Source organism: Hyperoodon ampullatus (genome assembly GCF_949752795.1).
Source record: "Hyperoodon ampullatus genome assembly, chromosome: 6".
NCBI lineage: Eukaryota > Metazoa > Chordata > Mammalia > Artiodactyla > Ziphiidae > Hyperoodon > Hyperoodon ampullatus.
In genome coordinates, this window is record NC_136919.1 from 15,406,323 (window position 1) to 15,426,711 (window position 20,389).

At 44.1% G+C, this 20,389-nt stretch overlaps 1 protein-coding gene across 1 annotated transcript in view; it reads left to right on the plus strand.

The window, feature by feature from the left end:
• BRINP1 (BMP/retinoic acid inducible neural specific 1) overlaps positions 1–20,166 on the plus strand; it is a gene marked incomplete at both ends in the record, with an annotated part of 137,874 nt that extends 117,708 nt beyond the window's left edge. The window contains one exon of the mRNA XM_079706134.1: positions 19,026–20,166. Within this exon, the coding sequence (XP_079562260.1) occupies positions 19,026–20,166 (1,141 nt within the window). The remainder of the gene's footprint in view (positions 1–19,025) is intronic.
• Positions 20,167–20,389: the final 223 nt, after the last annotated feature.

A 20,389-nucleotide genomic window follows, 5' to 3' on the forward strand; every position in this document is an offset into this window, starting at 1 on the left:
AAGTCAAGCACAGGCTCCTTATCAGACAGATTTCGAAACCAATGATTTCTCAATTAATAGAAAAAGTTAAAATAAGGAACGCTAAAATGTATGCAATGCTGCACATGTATAAACACAATTTATTTTAACTTAAAATATATAAATATATATTTCTTGGCCAGCCTTTTGAGGTAGGGCCAAAATCTTTTTTGAGGGTGTTTGTATAATATATTCCATTTGATGTTTTCCTGGCTTTCTTGCATAAACCACACTGGTAATTGTATAGTATTTCCAACTTTGGTTTATTCAAAGTGGAGCAATAGTTTAAAGACTCTTAAGAAGCAACCTAAATGTTTGTAGATTTTTAGGGGCCCTCCCAATCTTTTTCAGGTACATCTCCTTTATTTAAATTGATGGCAATTCTTTCATCAACTGGTCTTTATAGAATTTTCCCACAGAATTCAAATGAGTTCCCACAGAAAAAAGCTCGCATTTCATTGATTTGACTTTTTTTTATTTCAAAAAGTTTAATTTTTTAATTGCTTTGGAAAAAAGGAGAGCAATAGTTAAATGGCATACTTAAAGCTAATTTGCTTACATCTTTAGTGTTTAAGCAAATACAATTTATAAGCTAATATTTCTCACCCTAGACATTTTTATGCTTTTGTGTTGTGTTTTACAATCATTGTCCAAACACAGAAATAGAGGTCTAGGGCTTCCGTGGTGGTGCCGTGGTTGAGAGTCCGCCTGCCGATGCAGGGGACACGGGTTCGTGCCCCGGTCCGGGAAGATCCCGCATAGGAGAGGCCACAACAGTGAGAGGCCTGCGTACCGCAAAAAAAAAAAAAAAAAAAAAAAAAAAAAAAAAAATAGAGGTCTAAACATACTTTTCATAAAGTATAAGACACATTCCTAGAATACTTTGGTCTCAGGAACATAATAGCAAATACAACTGGCATAAGCAGGTTTGGGAACAAGCAAAACGACTCTTGGTAAATGTGCTTGTTACTTGGAGGGACCAGAAGCATGTGGGCTTTGTAGGAGGGTAACCGACCCGCCATGACTATTCAGTGTGCCAAGAGCATCACGCATCACTCTGATCAGATGGAAGGGAGAGTGTCAATTGTGTGCCAAGTCACTTACAGGCAGGTCAATTTCAGGAGCTTGTCCTGAGATAGCAGCTCTTATTCCTACTAACTCGCCACGATAATAATAAATAATGATAATAATAGTTAACGTATAATGACTGTTTATTATGTACCAGGCACAGCTTTAAATGCCTTACATAATTTACTCACTGAATCCTTCAACAACCCTGTAAAATAGATGCTGTTATGCTTCCCATTGTATAAACATGGAATTTGAATAGCAGTAAAGGTAAGAAAGGAGAGAAATGTATTCCTGTCAGGAAGACTATTAGAATCCCCTTTTCTCTTTGCCTGGATTATTCTATTCATCCTTTAACTTTCAGATCAAACCCCCATTTCTTAGTGATGCTTGTCCTGACACACTGGACCAGGTTGCACTGTCAACAGTATGTCTTTACTGCATCCTGCGTGGAAGTTTTTTCCACCACCCGGCACGTTTGCAATTGTGTGTTTAATCCTAGACTTCTCCTACTTGATGACAGATTCTGTGAGGGCAGGGATTCTGTTTTTCTTGTTCACCAGTGTATCCCCCCCCCCAGTAACAGGTAAAGTGCCTGGCATAGAATGACACAGCATTTGCTGAACTGAAGTGAGGGACCATTTGAGATGGAAGTTGAGGGATGATGATGCTTTGAACTTGGGGTAGAGAGAATGGTTTTCCATTTAAGAAAGCAACAGCAATGCTATGAGACTAGACATCAATTACAGGAAAAGATCTGTAAAAAATACAAACACATGGAGGCTAAACAATACACTACTCAATAACGAAGTGATCACTGAAGAAATCAAAGAGGAAATTAAAAAATACCTAGAAACAAATGACAATGGAGACACGACGACCCAAAACCTATGGGACACAGCAAAAGCAGTTCTAAGGGGGAAGTTTATAGCAATACAATCCCACCTTAAGAAACAGGAAACATCTCGAGCAAACAACCTGACCCTGCGCCTAAAGCAATTAGAGAAAGAAGAACAAAAAACCCCCAAAGCTAGCAGAAGGAAAGAAATCATAAAGATCAGATCAGAAATAAATGAAAAAGAAATGAAGGAAACGATAGCAAAGATCAATAAAACTAAAAGCTGGTTCTTTGAGAAGATAAACAAAATAGACAAACCATTATCCAGACTCATCAAGAAAAAAAGGGAGAAGACTGAAATCAATAGAATTAGAAATGCAAAAGGAGAAGTAACAACTGACACTGCAGAAATACAAAAGATCATGAGAGATTACTACAAGCAACTCTATGCCAATAAAATGGACAACCTGGAAGAAATGGACAAATTCTTAGAAATGCACAACCTGTCAAGACTGAATCAGGAAGAAATAGAAAATATGAATAGACCAATCACAAGCCCTGAAATTGAAACTGTGATTAAAAATCTTCCAACAAACAAAAGCCCAGGACCAGATGGCTTCACAGGCGAATTCTATCAAACATTTAGAGAAGAGCTAACACCCATCCTTCTCAAACTCTTCCAAACAATTTCAGAGGAAGGAACACTACCAAACTCATTCTATGAGGCCACCATCACCTTGATACCAAAACCAGGCAAGGATGTCACAAAGAAAGAAAACTACAGGCCAATATCACTGATGAACATAGATGCAAAAATCCTCAACAAAATACTAGCAAACAGAATCCAACAGCACATTAAAACGATCATACACCATGATCAAGTGGGGTTTATTCCAGGAATGCAAGGATTCTTCAATATACGCAAATCAATCAATGTGATACACCATATTAACAAGTTGAAGGAGAAAAACCATATGATCATCTCAATAGATGCAGAGAAAGCTTTCGACAAAATTCAACACCCATTTATGATAAAAACCTTGCAGAAAGTAGGCATAGAGGGAATTTTCCTCAACATAATAAAGGCCATATATGACAAACCCACAGCCAACATTGTCCTCAATGGTGAAAAACTGAAACCATTTCCACTAAGATCAGGAACAAGACAAGGCTGCCCACTCTCACCACTCCTACTCAACTTAGTTTTGGAAGTTTTAGCCACAGCAATCAGAGAAGAAAAGGAAATAAAAGGTATCCAAATTGGAAAAGAAGAAGTAAAGCTGTCACTGTTTGCAGATGACATGATGCTATACATAGAGAATCCTAAAGATGCTACCAGAAAACTACTAGAGCTAATCAATGAATTTGGTAAAGTAGCAGGATACAAAATTAATGCACAGAAATCTCTGGCATTCCTGTACACTAATGATGAAAAATCTGAAAATGAAATCAAGAAAACACTCCCATTTACCATTGCAACAAAAAGAATAAAATATCTAGGAATAAACCTACCTAAGGAGACAAAAGACCTGTATGCAGAAAATTATAAGACACTGATGAAAGAAATTAAAGATGATACAAATAGATGGAGAGATATACCATGCTCCTGGATTGGAAGAATCAATTATTGTGAAAATGACTCTACTACCCAAAGCAATCTACAGATTCAACGCAATCCCTATCAAACTACCACTGGCATTTTTCACAGAACTAGAACAAAAAATTTCAAAATTTGTTTGGAGAAACAAAAGACCCCGAACAGCCAAAGCAATCTTGAGAACGAAAAACGGAGCTGGAGGAATCAGGCTCCCTGACTTCAGACTATACTACAAAGCTACAGTAATTAAGACAGTGTGGTACTGGCACAAAAACAGAAAGATAGATCAATGGAACAGGATAGAAAGCCCAGAGATAAACCCACGCACATATGGTCAACTTATCTTTGATAAAGGAGGCAGGAATGTACAGTGGAGAAAGGACAGCCTCTTCAATAAATGGTGCTGGGACAGGGACATGTAAATGTTTGAGATTAGATCATTCCCTAACACCATACACAAAAATAAGCTCAAAATGGATTAAAGACCAAAATGTAAGGCCAGAAACTATCAAACTCTTAGAGGAAAACATAGGCAGAACACTCTATGACATAAATCACAGTAAGATCCTTTTGGACCCAACTCCTAGAGAAATGGAAATAAAAACAAAGATAAACAAATGGGACCTAATGAAACTTCAAAGCTTCTGCACAGCAAAGGAAACCATAAAGAAGACCAAAAGACAACCCTCAGAATGGGAGAAAATATTTGCAAATGAAGCAACTGACAAAGGATTAATCTCCAAAATTTATAAACAGCTCATGCAGCTCAATAGCAGAAAAACAACCCAATCCAAAAATGGGCAGAAGACCTAAATAGGCATTTCTCCAAAGAAGATATACAGACTGCCAACAAACACATGAAAGAATGCTCAACATCATTAATCATTAGAGAAATGCAAATCAAAACTACAATGAGATATCATCTCACACCAGTCAGAATGGCCATCATCAAGAAATCTAGAAACAATAAATGCTGGAGAGGGTGTGGAGAAAAGGGAACACTCTTACACTGCTGGTGGGAATGTGAATTGGTACAGCCACTATGGAGAACAGTATGGAGGTTCCTTAAAAAACTAAAAATAGAACTACCATATGATCCAGCAATCTCACTACTAGGCATATACCCTGAGAAAACCATAATTCAAAAAGAGACATGTACCAAAATGTTCATTGCAGCTCTATTCACAATAGCCCGGAGCTGGAAACAACCTAAGTGTCCATCATCGGATGAATGGATAAAGAAGATGTGGCACATATATACAATGGAATATTACTCAGCCATAAAAAGAAATGAAATTGAGCTATTTGTAATGAGGTGGATAGACCTAGAGTCTGTCATACAGAGTGAAGTAAGTCAGAAAGAGAAAGACAAATACCGTATGCTAACACATATATATGGAATTAAAAAAAAAAATGTCATGAAGAACCTAGGGGTAAAACGGGAATAAAGACACAGACCTACTTGAGAATGGACTTGAGGATATGCGGAGGGGGAAGGGTAAGCTGTGACGGGGCGAGGGACAGGCATGGACATGTGTACACTACCGGGCGTGGGGTGGATGGATGGTGGGAAGCAGCCGCAGGGCACGGGGAGATCAGCTCGGTGCTTTGTGACCGCCTGGAGGGGTGGGATGGGGAGGGTGGGAGGGAGGGAGATGCATGAGGGAAGGGATGTGGGAACAGATGTATATGTATGACTGATTCACTTTGTTATAAAGCAGAAACTAATAAAAAAATGTTTTATGAAAAAAAAAAAAAAGAAAGCAACAGATACTTAGGATGAATTGAATGTGAGACTAATTTCATCCAGAAATGAGAAATCAGAAGATCAGAGAAAGCACATAAATCAAGACTGAGTACATGGGCTTGGGGAACCAGACAGTCTGGGGTAAAATCTTGGTGAGTTGTATGCTAGAGCTGTTGGTTCATCTGTAAAATGAGGATAATAACAGTGCTTTCTCCCCAGAGTTATTGGGAGGATTACCCAAGAAAAAGATATACAGTGTTCTTAGCATATAGTAAATGGTCAACAAATATTAAATAATTGTCCTTATTGTTGTTGAATAAGATTAGACCAGTATTTTGAAATGGAATTATGGAGGGATTGAATACCTAGCTGTGGAGTTTGTATATTATCATTTAGGTGATGAGTAGCCATTGGAAAAAATATATAAGGAATGCACTTAGGGAGTGCTCTCTGGTAGCCATTCCAAATATGAACTAGAGAATCAATGGACTCGCTCTCCCAGGTGTAAAAGGATTCAGTGTCTCTTTACTGTGTTGACATGAGCTTTATACCACAGATCTATGGGTTAGGGCAGTGGTTCTCAAACCGGCGCGGGCATCACAGTCACCAGGAGGGCCTTTTGAACACAGATGGCTGGACCCCACCCCAAGGTTTCTGATTCCTTATGTAGGTCTGGGATGGGTCCCAGGTCCCAGGTGACACTGACAGGGCTGGTCTGGGGACCGAACTAACCTTGGATTAGAAGCCTCTCTTCACTGCCATAAATATGGTCTCATCTCACAATATGTGCACTTGGTCAAAACCAGGCAAAAGTTAGTTCCCTTGAGGGAACTGATAGGATATTGGGAAAGGGTGAAGGGATGTGGGGAGGGGAGGAAGTGGTGTCTTTGATTGAATAAGTTTAGGAAATGTTGAATTTAAAAAAAAATTAAATAGAGAAGGGGTCATATGCATTTTTTTTAAAAAAGTTGTTTGGCCATAGAACCATTCTTTTTGAATTCTTTTTAAGGGATTGGGTTCCTCAGCACACAGCCTTGGAAAAGAATGATTTACTCCAGGTTAAGAGGCAATGACCCAGATTATTTGGTGTGCTGCCACAGGTTGTGATTTCCTGACAGTAGAGATCCTCATCCTTCAGCCAGACTTCTTCCAGTTGAGTTTCTAACACCTCTGCTTAAACAGATGCTAATGGCTCTGTATCCCAGCAGGTAGAACTCCTGCTGAGAGGTGGCAAGACTGCTAACCAGCAGCGGCCAAAATAACAGCAGGAAGGTACTCAGTCTCTGGTATAATTAGGGAATAAATTTACCCCATTTGGCTTAGATATATTCCCAATTCTAAAAAGTAAACTATTACTAAGACAAATACCTTATGTATAAGACAGATACCTTACGTATAGATTATTTTACTTTGCAAAGGGCTGATTCTTTTTTTTTTTTTTTTTTTTTCTTTTTGCGGTACACGGGCCTCTCACTGTTGTGGCCTCTCCCGTTGCGGAGCACAGGCTCCGGACGCGCAGGCTCAGCAGCCGTGGCCCACGGGCCCAGCCGCTCCGCGGCATGTGGGATCTTCCCAGACTGGGGCACGAACCCGTGTCCCCTGCATCGGCAGGCGGACTCTCAACCACTGCGCCACCAGGGAAGCCCAGGGCTGATTCTTATAATAACCTGGGGGTTGGGCGGAGCTAGAACAAGGATTAGACTCCTCATGTACAGGTGAGAAAACTAAGGCTTACAGAAACTAATGACTGGTCCAACATTATGAAATAATACCCCTTCTTCTGTTGCCATCCTATATAGGCATAGCCCTTTGTTCTTGTCAAAGAATATGTACATTAATATTTATACTGAATCTTCATTCATTTATCCATGCATTCCTTCATCCAGCAGATATTTAGTGATCACCTACTAAGTGCCAGGCATCATGCATGAGGTCTTGGTAGATGGTGAATAAGACAGGGGCGCCTCCGTTTACAGAGATCTTGAGCTCTAGCAGGTAAAATAAAACCGGCACAGGACTGGGCCTGCACCTGGTGCTTTACCTTAGGAATCTGAAGCTCAGGAAGGTTAAATGGCCTAAAATTACAAAATCATAAAATGTCATGGCTGTCAGGGAACCTAAAAGATCATCTAATCAATTCCTGTCATTTTATTAAAGAATAAAATAGAGTGTGTCTTGGCCAGAGTAACTGTATTGGTTTTGTATTGTTTTGTAACAGTACCACACATTTAGAGGCTGAAAGCAATATGCATTTATTATCTTTCAGTTTCCATGGGTCGGGAGGCTGGGCCTGGTATAGCTGGATCTTCTGCTGATGTCTCATAAGCAGAAATGAAGATGTCGAGAACCCACTTCAAAGCTCAGTCTGGTTGTTGGCAGAATTCACTTCTTTATGGTTATAGGACTGAGGTCACTTTTTCCGTGCTTGTCATTGGCCAGAGTTCACTCTTAGTTCCTAGAGGCTATTCTCCAGCCCTGGTACATGGACCACTCCATCTTCAAAGGAACAAAGGTGCAGCAAGTCTTTCAGGCTTTGGATCTCTCTGAATTCTCTTTCTGCCAACGGCCAGAGAAAACTCTCTGCTTTCAAAGGGGCACCTCTAATTAAATTAGGTTCACCTAGATAATCTCAGTATCTTTACATCAACTGTGCCAAATAACAGGACATAGTCTTGGGTGTGATATCTCACCACATCCACAGGTCCTGGGGGTTAGAGCCTGGAATCTTGGGGAGGGAGGACATTTTTCAAGTTCTGCCTGGTACAGTTACATAGCTTGGTAGTAATGGAAGGAGGAAGAGAGATCCTGAGTTCTCTGGGGGCTCATGGTATACAATAGTCTGAATATCTATTGCTGTTTAACAAATTGACCCAAATTTAGGGCCTTAAAGCACCAATCATTATACTATGCCCATGATCTATGAGTCGGAAATTTGTGCCAGAATTGGCTGGCCAATTCTTCTGTTCCACATGAGGTTACTCGAAGTCACTCACTGGTATTTAGGTGGCAGCTGGGCCGAGCTGGAGGTTCTAAGAGAGCTTCACTCGCATATCTGGTTCCTTAGCAGAGATGACCAAAAGGCTGGGCTCAGCTGGGCAGCTCTCTCTCTTCAGGGTCTCTTCATGTGGTCTCTCCAGCAGGGTGGTCAGCCTGCTTATAAGTGGCCTCAGAGCTCTAAGGGGAAGTTTTCCAGTAGAAGCTGCTGCTGAGTCCATAAACTAAGTGAATCACTTCTGTCTTACTGTATTGGTCAAAGAAGTGGTGGAATCTGCCCAGATTCAAGGGAGGGGAACAGAGATCTCCTGTCTATGGGAGGAGTGTCAAAGGATCCGTGGCCACCTGCCGTACATTGTGGGTTTGCTGTTTGTTTATTTTTCCATTGTGATACATTTTAGTACAGAGGTTAGTGCACTCTTCAGAGACCTTATGAAGATATATCTCATAATACAAAATTGCCCTTTTGAACCTTTGTCAATCAAGACAAAGTTTGTTTTAGTGGATTTATCGTATGGTTTATGCCCCTTGCAACATGCTTCGGCCTAGGTACATGTTTTGTTGTTGTTCTTATTGTCTTGTTTTGTTTTCTTGGAAGCTGGTTAAAGGGAGAGAATATTCCATAATATAAGTTTTATTATTTGGTGGGGATACCAGAAGTGGGAAGGAAGGGGTTTCTGCCAGTTGCAGAGTATTCCAATTATGGATTCATCTCAAGCATGCACTCTGGAATGGGGAAATAACCATCAGACCCACTGTGAGAAGAACCTGAACCAAAGTCCCATTGATCACCTGACCCCCCATAAACACCTGTGCTGATTAGTAGACCACAGTGACATTTTGTGTCTCCTAGAAATACTATCAGGTCAAAGCCAGTGTCCAGTAATCCTTGAAAAGTATGAATATTTCCTGTCCCCCAGTGCACAGTCACCCAGGTAAAAGGCTGTCGGTCCCCTTGGGAGAGGTTGAGGAAAGATGAACTGTCTACATTTGTGGCTGTGTGCAGGGTCCTTCCTCCCTCAAGGGAAAGATTCTGCCTCTGGGTTTCCAGGTACTATTTGTGTGACCTCAGGCAAGTCACATAACCTCTCTGTTTCCCGTGGACTAAGCCTTGCATAGGCATCATTCCACTCCAGAATTCTGAAAATCTGCCACACTAAACACACAGACAGCTCCACCTACCAGAGTTAATTGCTACTTTGACAGTCCCTGACCTACTGATGTGTGTGTGTGTGTGCACGTGCACACACGGGTGCACGCACCCTGGGAGGAGGTGGCAAATTCGTGGCAAGGACCTATTCTGAGTGTGTACTAAATTGTCCTATTGAGGAAGAGGTACAAGCCAACAGATAACCTAGGCTAGCTCGGGGCATCTCGCTGTCAGTCACAGAAGCCTAGAAGTACCCTCCCAACCATGGGGCAATGAAGCTTTTAACTAAGAATATCTTGTGCATTTCTTTTCTATTTACGGAGATAAAGAAGGTAGTAAGGCCCAACCCCATGGCATCCCAAGGATGCACAACCAGGGTGAGGGGCAGGGAGCTGCGTGTCAGCAGCTGAGCTTCACCATGAGTGATATGCAGGGTTTGTTCAGCTCAGCACTACCAGGGATGTCTCCATGCCCATCCCTGTTTGCCATTGTACATTTGTAGCAAGTAGGGAATTGACTCCCTTGGTTGATGTAAGGCAAGAAAATAAGTATCTCCAGAGTCTTTTTGTTGTTTTTAGTTTTTCAGGGTTTTTTTTTCTTCCCTGGGGCTCAGAAGTGGCTTCCGGTTCAGAATAGAATCTAGAGGCTTAGAGGATTGAGTCAGAAATAGAACTAATTTCTTACAATTTCTGTAGCTCTTTTTCCTCTTCAGCACCATTTCCCTATGCTCCTACCCACCTCCACCCTGCAAATCGACCAACAAACCCACACCCGGGTGAGTTGTAATCCTAGTGATGTGACAGCTCACTGGTGACCTTCAGGAAGTCACGTCACCTGAGCCCAGTCTTTCATATCCTTAAAAATCCTTGATACCCCTCAACCCAACCTATGACACAGAAAAGTCGTGAAGATCTAAATCAGAGAACCAAACAGAAGAGCTTTAGAAAGTTTAAAAGAGTGATATAAAAATGTAACATACTGCTGCCTTAATAGTGTTTTTCTGGTTGTTTTAAAGGACGATTTTTTGGGGTAAATGTTTTATGGAAGTGTTAGAAATATATAGCAAGTGCAAATATCGTTAAGTGTACAGCACGATGAATTTTCACAGAATGAATTCCCACATGTAACCAGCACTTAGATCAAAGAGCAGGGCGTTGTCAGCAGTGCAGAAACCCGCCGTGTCCTCTTCTGATGCCATCAGCCTCCTCTCCCAGGGAATTATGCCTCTCATGGCTGCACACACTGTAGCTCAGTTTTTCCTCTCTTTGTGCAGTGTGGACCCTTTGGTATCTGGCTTTTTTCACCTTTCATTCTTCTGTGAGATTCCTTCGTATTGTTCTGTGTGGTTTTGGCACATTCATTCTCAAGCGTATTCCACTGTGTTTCTAGACATCCATTCTACTGCAGTGGTCATTTGCAGTCTTCAGGTTGGGGCTGTGACAAGAGTGCGCTGCTGTCTTCCACATGCCTTGGAGTGAACTTCTATGTGCATTTTTGTTGAGTATCTACTAGGGGTGGGATTGCTCAGCTTTACAGATACTTCAGTAGATAATTCCACCTTCCCAAACTTGCTGAACGAATGATCTCTCTTGCAGGTAGCATAGAAGAGTTTTGATTGTTCCACATCCTTGCCCATACTTAGTGTTTCTCATCCTTTTTATTTTATTTTTATTTTTATTTTAGCCATCCTGCTGCAGAAGCATCCTATTGCAATTTTAATTGGCGCGGTCCTGATGACTGATGGCGGGGAGTTTCATGTGCTTGTTGGCCTATTGAATATCCTCTTTTATGACATGTCCGTTCACGTCATCGTATCAGTTGCCTACTTTCCCGTTTGGTCATTTTTTTTTTTTTCTGGGACAAATCACATTTATTAAACAGTTTAGTGAGAACCTTCTGAAGAAAACTATAAATTGTGATAATTGCATCTACTCTGGTTTAAAGAGACCCAGGAAGGAGTGGGAAACTCAGGCAGCGTGAAATGCCTTTGACTAGCCCAGCATCCAGCCAGTGGAGGAGTTATTTATGTACTATAAATATAGTCTTTGGGTAAAGATCTTGCAAATATATTTTCTAACTAAGGGTTGTCTTTTCACTCTTTGGTGTCTTTTGATTCATGTATTTTAATCCTAATATATCCCTATTAATCAACATGGTTTTTTCCTTTATGGTGAGCTGTGTTAAGAAATCTTTGCCTACTCCAATGTCATAATGATGCTCTTCTGTGTTTTCTTCTAAAAGGTGTTTTGTTGATGTTATTATTTTACTTTTCACACTTAGATCTGCAATCCACCTGTTAATGATTCTGGGGTATAGAAGAGATTAAGTATCAATGAGAGATTTTGTTGTTGTTGTTGCTGTTTTAATATCAATATTCAATGGACCCAACAATATTTATTGAATTCTTTCCCTGGATTTTTAAATCTATACTTATTTCAAAGGGACCATTTTCTTTAGGAGCTCAAGAGGAACACAATAGTTTGTTCTCATGAGAAACAATGTGTACCTACCTATGTTAGAAGCTCTACATACATTATCTTATCTGATCTTCAAAACAATCCTGCAAGTAATGTATCATTATTCCATTCTGTAGTTGAGGAAACTGAAGCTTAGAAAGGACAAGCAATTAGCTCAAGGTTAAGTAATGAGGAGCGGAGCTATGATTCAATAACCCATCTTTTCTGACTCCAAAGCCCACATCTAGCTCTTTCTTCAAGCATCATGGTGACAGCATTCATTAGAACTGTGGAGGGTGAGTGACCAGGGAGACTAGGACATTAAGCTATAATCAACTGGGCTGTTGTAGTAACTGAGAGGAATATTTTTACCTGAGAGGAATATAAAACACAGTTTTCCTTTGCCTTCAGTAATAATTATAGTTAATGCTCAATCATAGATAGCTTCCTTTCACTGCGAACCTCCCACAAGCTTCACGTATCTGATTCTCCTTCTGAAGATAAAGTGTAAGGCAGGTATATAACCTTTCCCATTTGACAGATAAAGAAACTGAGGATCAAAGAGGTGAAGTGATTTATCCAAGGTCAAATAGCAAGGTCAAATATCCACAACAAAATAGTGGTAGAGCAGATCCAGCATTTCCTTAACTGACTCCCATGTCTATTAACTGGCTCACCACCCCCGTCACTGCCCAGATCATTGATCTAGATGACCATCACTGTCCTTCAGGGTGAAGTCCATTACACCTGGTTAGCCCCTTCTCACTCTCTCGCCTTTGGTCTGTGTGTCATTCTCCTGCCTGACTTCCGCCCAGGAAGAATAAAACCCTCTGGCAGCTCTCCACCTGGGAGCTTCCTGCTGCTTTTAGCATTTCTGTCAGCCCTAAAGAAGCTTCTGGATCCTTCCTCCTTACCCTCAGCAATCCATGCCCCAAAGCAAAATGCTGAATTTGAACATGTAGCTGATGTTGCCTGTCACCTCCTTCCAGACACAGAACTATGTAATTTGCAAAAATTGTTTCATAATCCTCCCCAGTTAAACTCCTGCCAACCTAAATTTAAAGATTCCATCGGGTTTTCTCTTTGCTGCTCTTCCCCTCCCCCCTTCTACCCTCTGCCTCTGCCCTCCACCAATAAGACCTATTGCCTTCATTCCACAGTTCCAAACCAGAAAGCATCTTCATCGTGGCAAGGGACCACAAAATCTTCTTTGGGTTTTTTCTTCCATTGCCGTGAGCTGTTCCATGAGGCTCTCTGACATCATGTGAAGAACTGACAGAAGGAAGGAAAACAAACTATTAAAGTCAATGATAGAAACTCAAAGAGGGGAATGATTAAAGCTAAATATGAATCTGGGGAAAATGATGAACACAGACTGGGTCTGATGGCCAGTTATAATTTACCCTAGCACATCCATAAATCGAGGCTTCTTTCAGTAGAGCCCCAAACATTCTGACACCATTGATATATTCATCTTTTATCAGCACTATTCCTGTAACACACACACACACAGAGTCATACACAGCACACCCCCTAAACAGTGCATCATCAGAAACCTAAAAACAACTGTTTGTCTTCCCAGTCTAGTACTAGTCTCTGGTCTATAGAGTACACAATTTGTAGTCTCACGGAATTACTTAGACACCCATTACAATCTCGAAGAAGCACAGGGCATAAATACAAGAATGATTGATTCAGAACTCTGATTTCATTTTTTAAACTTTCCTCTCCCTTTTAAATAAACACTCCTGGTAGGCAAATGGGACTTATGGATTATAGTTTTCTATTTTAGCCTAAATCTGTTCCCCCCTTCTCCTTGGCACTCGATTTGTATGATCTTCCCTAAAATGCCACTGGCCTGGCACTGCATTCCTGTCTTGGGCAAAACCTCCAATTAAAATCAGCAGGAAGTTTGCTTGAATTAGGAATCCCAGCCTGGGCTTCCCACCAGGTGGTTCCGAAAGGGAGGCGTGCCCTGTTGAAAGCACTGATGGGAAGCCCTGGGTGGCATAGCCTCTGTCCTCCAAATGATGAGCGACTCCAGCTGTGTCACCAGGAGGCCTGTCAGGTCGCCAGAAAATCCTGGCTGAGGCAAAGACAGAGCCTGCAGGGGAGCAGCGGAGGTGTCCCCATGGCCCAGAGCCTAGCTTCTCCTCCAGCCTGGGTTTGAGAGGGTAGGAAAAGTACAGCGGGGAATGGAGGGAACACGGGGTTTGGATCCAGAAATCCTGAGCTCTGATCTTCTATGTCCATGCTGTGTGACCATGGGAAAGTCACAGTCCCTCTCTGGTCTTTCATGCCTTCTCCTCCTCTCAAAGGAGTCCTATTCTCATGGGGCTGACGTAAGGATAAAGGCTGACTGCCATGATATAGAAAGCACTCAAGAAACATTAATCCTCCACCTAAGCAACTAAATCTCAATGTTCAGGTCTAAACATGAGGGAGATGGGCTGGATATTTCCAAGGCTTCTTCTTGAAGGTTTTCTGGGCCAAGTAGCTTTACGTGTAGCCTCTGTGGGAGCCTACTTACCAGGCCCCAGGGTTTTCCAGCTTTAGGAATAAAAATGCAGCTTCCTGCCCTCCCCTCATCCCTGCTCCCCCCGCCCCTCCCATCATAATGAACTGAAATCCCATCCAGCAGAAAGATGCTGATTTGGATGTATTGGAGTTCAGCTTTGGCTGCAAAGAGAAGATGCTTTTGATCCCCAGAAACAGAGAAAAGCATCTTAAATCTTGGTCCTCACTGCCACACACTGAATGCCTTGCAGTGGGTCTGTGTCAGCCCTTTGTGAAAACTGCCCCATCCCATCTCTCTGGAGCTGGCCTATTAAGCCGCTCCTCTGTTGCCAGAGTTGAGGTGGGCTGTCACTGGCTAGCCTGGGAAATGGTATTTATAGATCGCATTCCCTCTTACCCCTGGTCCCCAGCCTCTCCCTGAGCACTTGTCGGTGAGCTCCAATTATCTGTGAATGGAGGAGAGGGATCCTGGCATGTCCAGGGGAAGCAAGGAATGTGATAATAGGCCCTTCACACATTCAAAGTTTCAGTATTTTTCCATTATTTCAATATATTTCTCTTCTTGTGGCCTGCTTCCTTCTTCTTGCTGGCTTTGTCATTATAATTTTACATTGTGGTACGTCGGAAAGTGCGCTGGTGCTGCAGTTACAGAACTTGGTATTTGAACGTGGACTGACTCTGTGATGTCAGACAAGTTATCCCACTTCTCAAGGCCTCACTCTCTTCACCTGTGCTGTGGACGGTTATCCATGCTGCTCTGGGAGAGCTCTGGCACAACGCCTGGTATACAGTGAGTGCTCGGTGGTTGTGAGCCGTTGATTCCCTTGGCTGGTTTAAGGTGCTGCATGCCTCCCAGCATGGCAGGGTTTCTGAGTATCAGCAATTACTACCCAGAGCACTGGCTGGAGATGGAGAATGTGTAGGAGATTGATCTGATTGAGCTGGACTCCCCATTATCAGAAGTTGCTTGTGCTAAGGACAAGCATGCAAAAAACTGGGATGAGCTTGTTTTTTCTGGTTTTGTTCTCTTCAAAATGAAGGACTGAAATCTCAGGAACGTTCACTGACCTTGGGAATCGGGGCTCACCAGTAACATTGCTCTCCGCCTGACCCCCCACCCCTCTTTCAGAAAAGGATGCTTTGCCCTCCCATGGCCCATCTGGGGTCCACATTCCCTGATTCTGGGAGTTACGACACATGAAGGCTTGGCTGAGTGTCTTCGTTTCCATCCTGCCCACACTAACTTCATCCCATCACCTTTGCCCTCTCCAGCCCTCCTCCTCCACAGCCCCTGTCTGCTCACCTGGGTCGGGCTCCCCGTTTCCGCCTCCACCTCCATCACTGAGGCCGTTCCTCCTCTCCGCATGCTTCCCCAGTCCCCACCTCTCTCCTCCATTCTCTCTTCTCTCCCTGGGCCGCGCGCTCCCAGCCCCCCTCCCCGTGCCCCGCCTCTTCTCAGTCCTCTCGCAGCATCATTAATGCCTTCTTTGATACAGCCCACAACCTCATGATTATTCGGAGGTCAGGAGATGCAGGTGCCAGGCAGCTCTCTGCTGCGCCTCAGAGGGCCTCTGTCCCCAATCCCTCCTGCTCGACAGGGCTGGAATCCTAATTGGCCACTCGCCCCTTTGCTTGTGGCAGCCTCACCGGGAACTTTCATCTTCCTCTTTCCCTCACTGAGGATGCTGAGAGCTCAGCCACAATGAGGCATTGATTCAAGGAGTGGGGGATGCGGTCCTGACAAAGGGTCCCAATGATGAGACACGAGAAAGGGGGCGCTCTACGGGCTTATAGAATGCCTTGCAGATGGGGACAGAGGAGCTCTGAATGGGGTTCTGTCCTGTCACTTGGAGAGGGAGCGACGGGGCAAGTGCGGGCCATTTGAAAGAGGCATTTTGAAATGACGCTCTCGTCAGATGGAACCACACGCAATCAGAGACGTGTGGCGTGCCCCTGCGGCTCACAAAAATATCAGATGACTCATAGCCGATATTCAGTCAATGGTCTGGTTGGGGAGCTGGGAGCCGCATGGCTCATTAGCATTCCAGCTTCGTCTCCTGAAGGCTGGGCCCGCTGCTGTTCTCCAGGCTGTAATGGGATTGGTCCCACGAAGCAGAGACCGGGGAGGCCTGGAGCTGTGCGGGTGGAAGGTATTGAAAACTAATTCTGCAGTTCGGGAGAGAGAAGAGGAGTTTGTTCGTAAGAAAAATATTAATTTTTGTCTGTTCATTCATTCAGCAAACATTTATTTAGAGCCAGGCTCTGGGCTAGATGCTCAGGGAAGGAGGGGTCCCCTCTCTCCAGCCTTAGAGCCTGGAGGGGAAACTGACCAAAAAACCAGGGGTTTCAATACGGTGTTTTGAATGTTGTGAGGGAGGTTTCATTGCCAAAGCCAGAATCGTTCTGTGGAGTTAAAAGGCAGAGCTGTTTCAAAGAGCGCTCTAATTATTCCTCCATTTTCTCTTAGCTGATAAGCACCTCCTTTAAAGCACAGCATCCTGGGAAGCCGTTTCAACAGTATCCATTTTCAAATGTCCCAAGTAACCAAATGGTTTCCCTCCAACCCCAGAGGGATGGTGAAATCCCTGAGAGTGTGTCTCAGTACCTTCAAAGGAAGAGCTTATTCTCTGGGATGAGAGTACTTATTACCTTCTTAATAATTGGTCTATGCCAGGCTCTGTGCTCAATGCTTTAAATACACCGTCTCATTTAATCCTCTCCCTCACTGCCTAAGATGGGCTTTATTATTCTCTTTTTAGATATGAATACTGAGGCTCAAAGACACGAAGTATCTTGTTCCTGGTTACAGAACTGAGCCTCGAACTCAGTTCTGCTTGGGCCAGCGCACATGCTTTTCAATATCAGGCTGTACTGCCTACACCTCATGGCTCCTGGGCTTGGTGATTGTGGCTTGGCAGTGGAAATGACAGAATAGATAGATCGCTAGCATTTCCTACCAGACGCAGTACAATGCAAAAGGGCTTCCATTTCCAGTTTTTGAAAATGCGGCTCAGGAACCACTGCCACCGTGGTCATCATCGTCAACATCACCACAGCACACAAGAGCCTTAAGAAAGGCCCCCTTGGCTCTTGCGTGAAGAGCTACGAGCCAGGAGAGTCCTCTCCTCACTCACTGTATGAGTTCACCTCTGAGCTTCTCTAGCCGTGTCCAGAAAATGGAGCTGAGAGTCCCTTGGCAGGAATAACAAGAACTAACTTTTATGGAGTCCCTAATACCTACCAAGTTAGGGGCCAAGACGTCACAAAAAAATTCATGTCATCCTCACCACAGCCCGGTGTAGGGGGGAATGATTAGGAAGGTGAAGGAAACTGCCGGCATTCCCTTGGCTCAGGAGTGGAGGTGCCAGGATTTGAAGCAATCTCGGACTGACCTCAAGTCCCAAGCTATTTTGGGGATGTGGTTGTGAAGCTCAAGTGAGAAAATGGGAGTGAATGTACCCTGTGCAGGGTAAAAAGTGCTAGACACATGTAAGGGCTTATTCGTAGCATGGAAGACAGCCAAGAGGGGACTTGCACAGAAATGAGGAAAGATGAGAGGCCACTAAGCCGACGGTCTTACATCTTTTTACCTATTCTTCTGTTGCTTCTTATCTGACCTAGTATGTACCTTCACTGGAATGTTTCAGAGGCTGGAATCTGGGGACAGGCCTGGGTTTGTTTCTAAACGTGTTGAGGGGCTGTGGAGAGGGGGGCCTAGAGGTACATGTTGTGATGGAAATTTCACTGACCCGAGAGTTTGGAGCTCTGGAAAAAATGGGGGAAATCACATCTTTCTTACCTGTTCTGAAAAGCCAGTAGGAGGATCACATAAGATCATAAATATGGAAGCACTTCCTGATCTCCAGAGTAATGTAAAATATAATTTGTTTTTGTTGAAGTTTTTGGATGTTATATAACCTCATGGGAGGAATCTGTGAAGAGAGTTGAAACATCTGGTGCAGGTTAAAAGAAGTAACCCCTAAATTATTCTTATTGACGATCTTTTACAATCTGTTGTCATCTGGCAGGGGTTTTTGAGTTCATACGCTTTAATTTTCTGAATCAAACTTCCACGGGACGAATGAATAATACGATTATAGAGCTGCAAGGGCTTCAAAGAACATTCACTCCAACTCCTTCCCTTTACAGATGAGGACATTGAGCATTAGAAGGGTAGAGTACAGGGCTTCCCTGGTGGCGCAGTGGTTGAGAGTCCGCCTGCCGATGCAGGGGACATGGGTTCGTGCCCCGGTCCGGGAAGATCCCACATGCCGCGGAGCGGCTGGGCCCGTGAGCCATGGCCGCTGAGCCTGCACGTCCGGAGCCTGTGCTCCGCAACGGGAGAGGCCACAACAGTGAGAGGCCCGTGTACCGCCAAAAAAAAAAAAAAAAAAAAAAAAGGGTAGAGTACAAGGTCAAGTAGCTGCTCTGTGGCATTACCAGGAACTACAGTGTAGTTCTTGTAATTGATATTCGGTGCCCTTCCTAAGATAACTGTTCTACCCAGTCCTTTCACTCTTTGGGCAGCTCCACTTTGCATTAACAGTTGGATAACCATAACCCCACTTTGCATTAATAGCTGGATAACCACAAGCCCACCCATGATGGTTAACATTCTCCATCTCACCTCTACCCCTCAGGACAATTCAGCAGTGGCTTGCAAGGGTCCAGTCGCTTCTCTACTGCAATGAGAACGGGTTTTGGGGAACCTTCCTGGAGAGCCAGAGGAGCTGCGTGTGCCACGGCAGCACCACGCTGTGCCAGCGCCCCATCCCCTGCATCATTGGAGGGAACAACAGCTGTGCCATGTGCAGCCTGGCCAACATCTCGCTCTGCGGCTCCTGCAACAAGGGCTACAAGCTATATCGAGGCCGCTGCGAACCACAGAATGTGGACTCGGAGCGGAGCGAGCAGTTCATCAGCTTTGAGACCGACCTGGACTTCCAGGACCTGGAGCTAAAGTACCTGTTGCAGAAGATGGACTCGCGCCTCTACGTCCACACCACCTTCATCAGCAACGAGATCCGTCTCGACACCTTCTTTGACCCCCGGTGGCGCAAGCGCATGTCCCTCACTCTCAAGAGCAACAAGAACCGCATGGACTTCATCCACATGGTGATCGGCATGTCCATGCGCATCTGCCAGATGCGCAACAGCAGCCTGGACCCCATGTTCTTCGTCTACGTCAACCCCTTCAGCGGGAGCCACTCGGAGGGCTGGAACATGCCCTTCGGGGAGTTCGGCTACCCGCGCTGGGAGAAGATCCGTCTCCAGAACAGCCAGTGCTACAACTGGACTCTCCTGCTGGGCAATCGGTGGAAAACGTTTTTTGAGACGGTCCACATCTACCTACGTAGTCGGACTCGGCTACCTACCCTCCTGCGGAATGAGACTGGCCAGGGCCCTGTGGACCTGTCCGATCCCTCCAAGAGGCAGTTCTACATCAAGATCTCGGATGTGCAGGTGTTCGGGTACAGCCTGAGGTTCAACGCCGACCTCCTTCGCAGCGCCGTGCAGCAGGTCAACCAGTCCTACACACAGGGCGGCCAGTTCTACTCCTCTTCGTCTGTGATGCTCCTCTTGTTAGATATTCGGGACCGAATCAATCGCCTGGCCCCCCCTGTGGCCCCGGGGAAGCCCCAGCTGGACTTGTTCTCGTGTATGCTGAAACACCGCCTGAAACTGACCAACAGCGAGATCATCAGGGTGAACCACGCGCTGGACCTCTACAACACCGAGATCCTCAAACAGTCGGACCAGATGACAGCCAAGCTCTGTTAACCTGGACTGTTTGCCATGGACGTTCCCTTTTGTTGTTCAAACAGAACAGAACCAAGCAAAGCAAAACAGACACAAATTTGTAAAATGTAATTAATATTCAAAGGAAAGGAGGAAAAATCTTCATTCGTTGGAAACGAAACCATTCTAGCAACTGTATAAAACCGTTGGGCATGTTTGTTATTTCTATACTCTGTCGTGAAGAAGGGTCTCAGCCTTGGGAGGA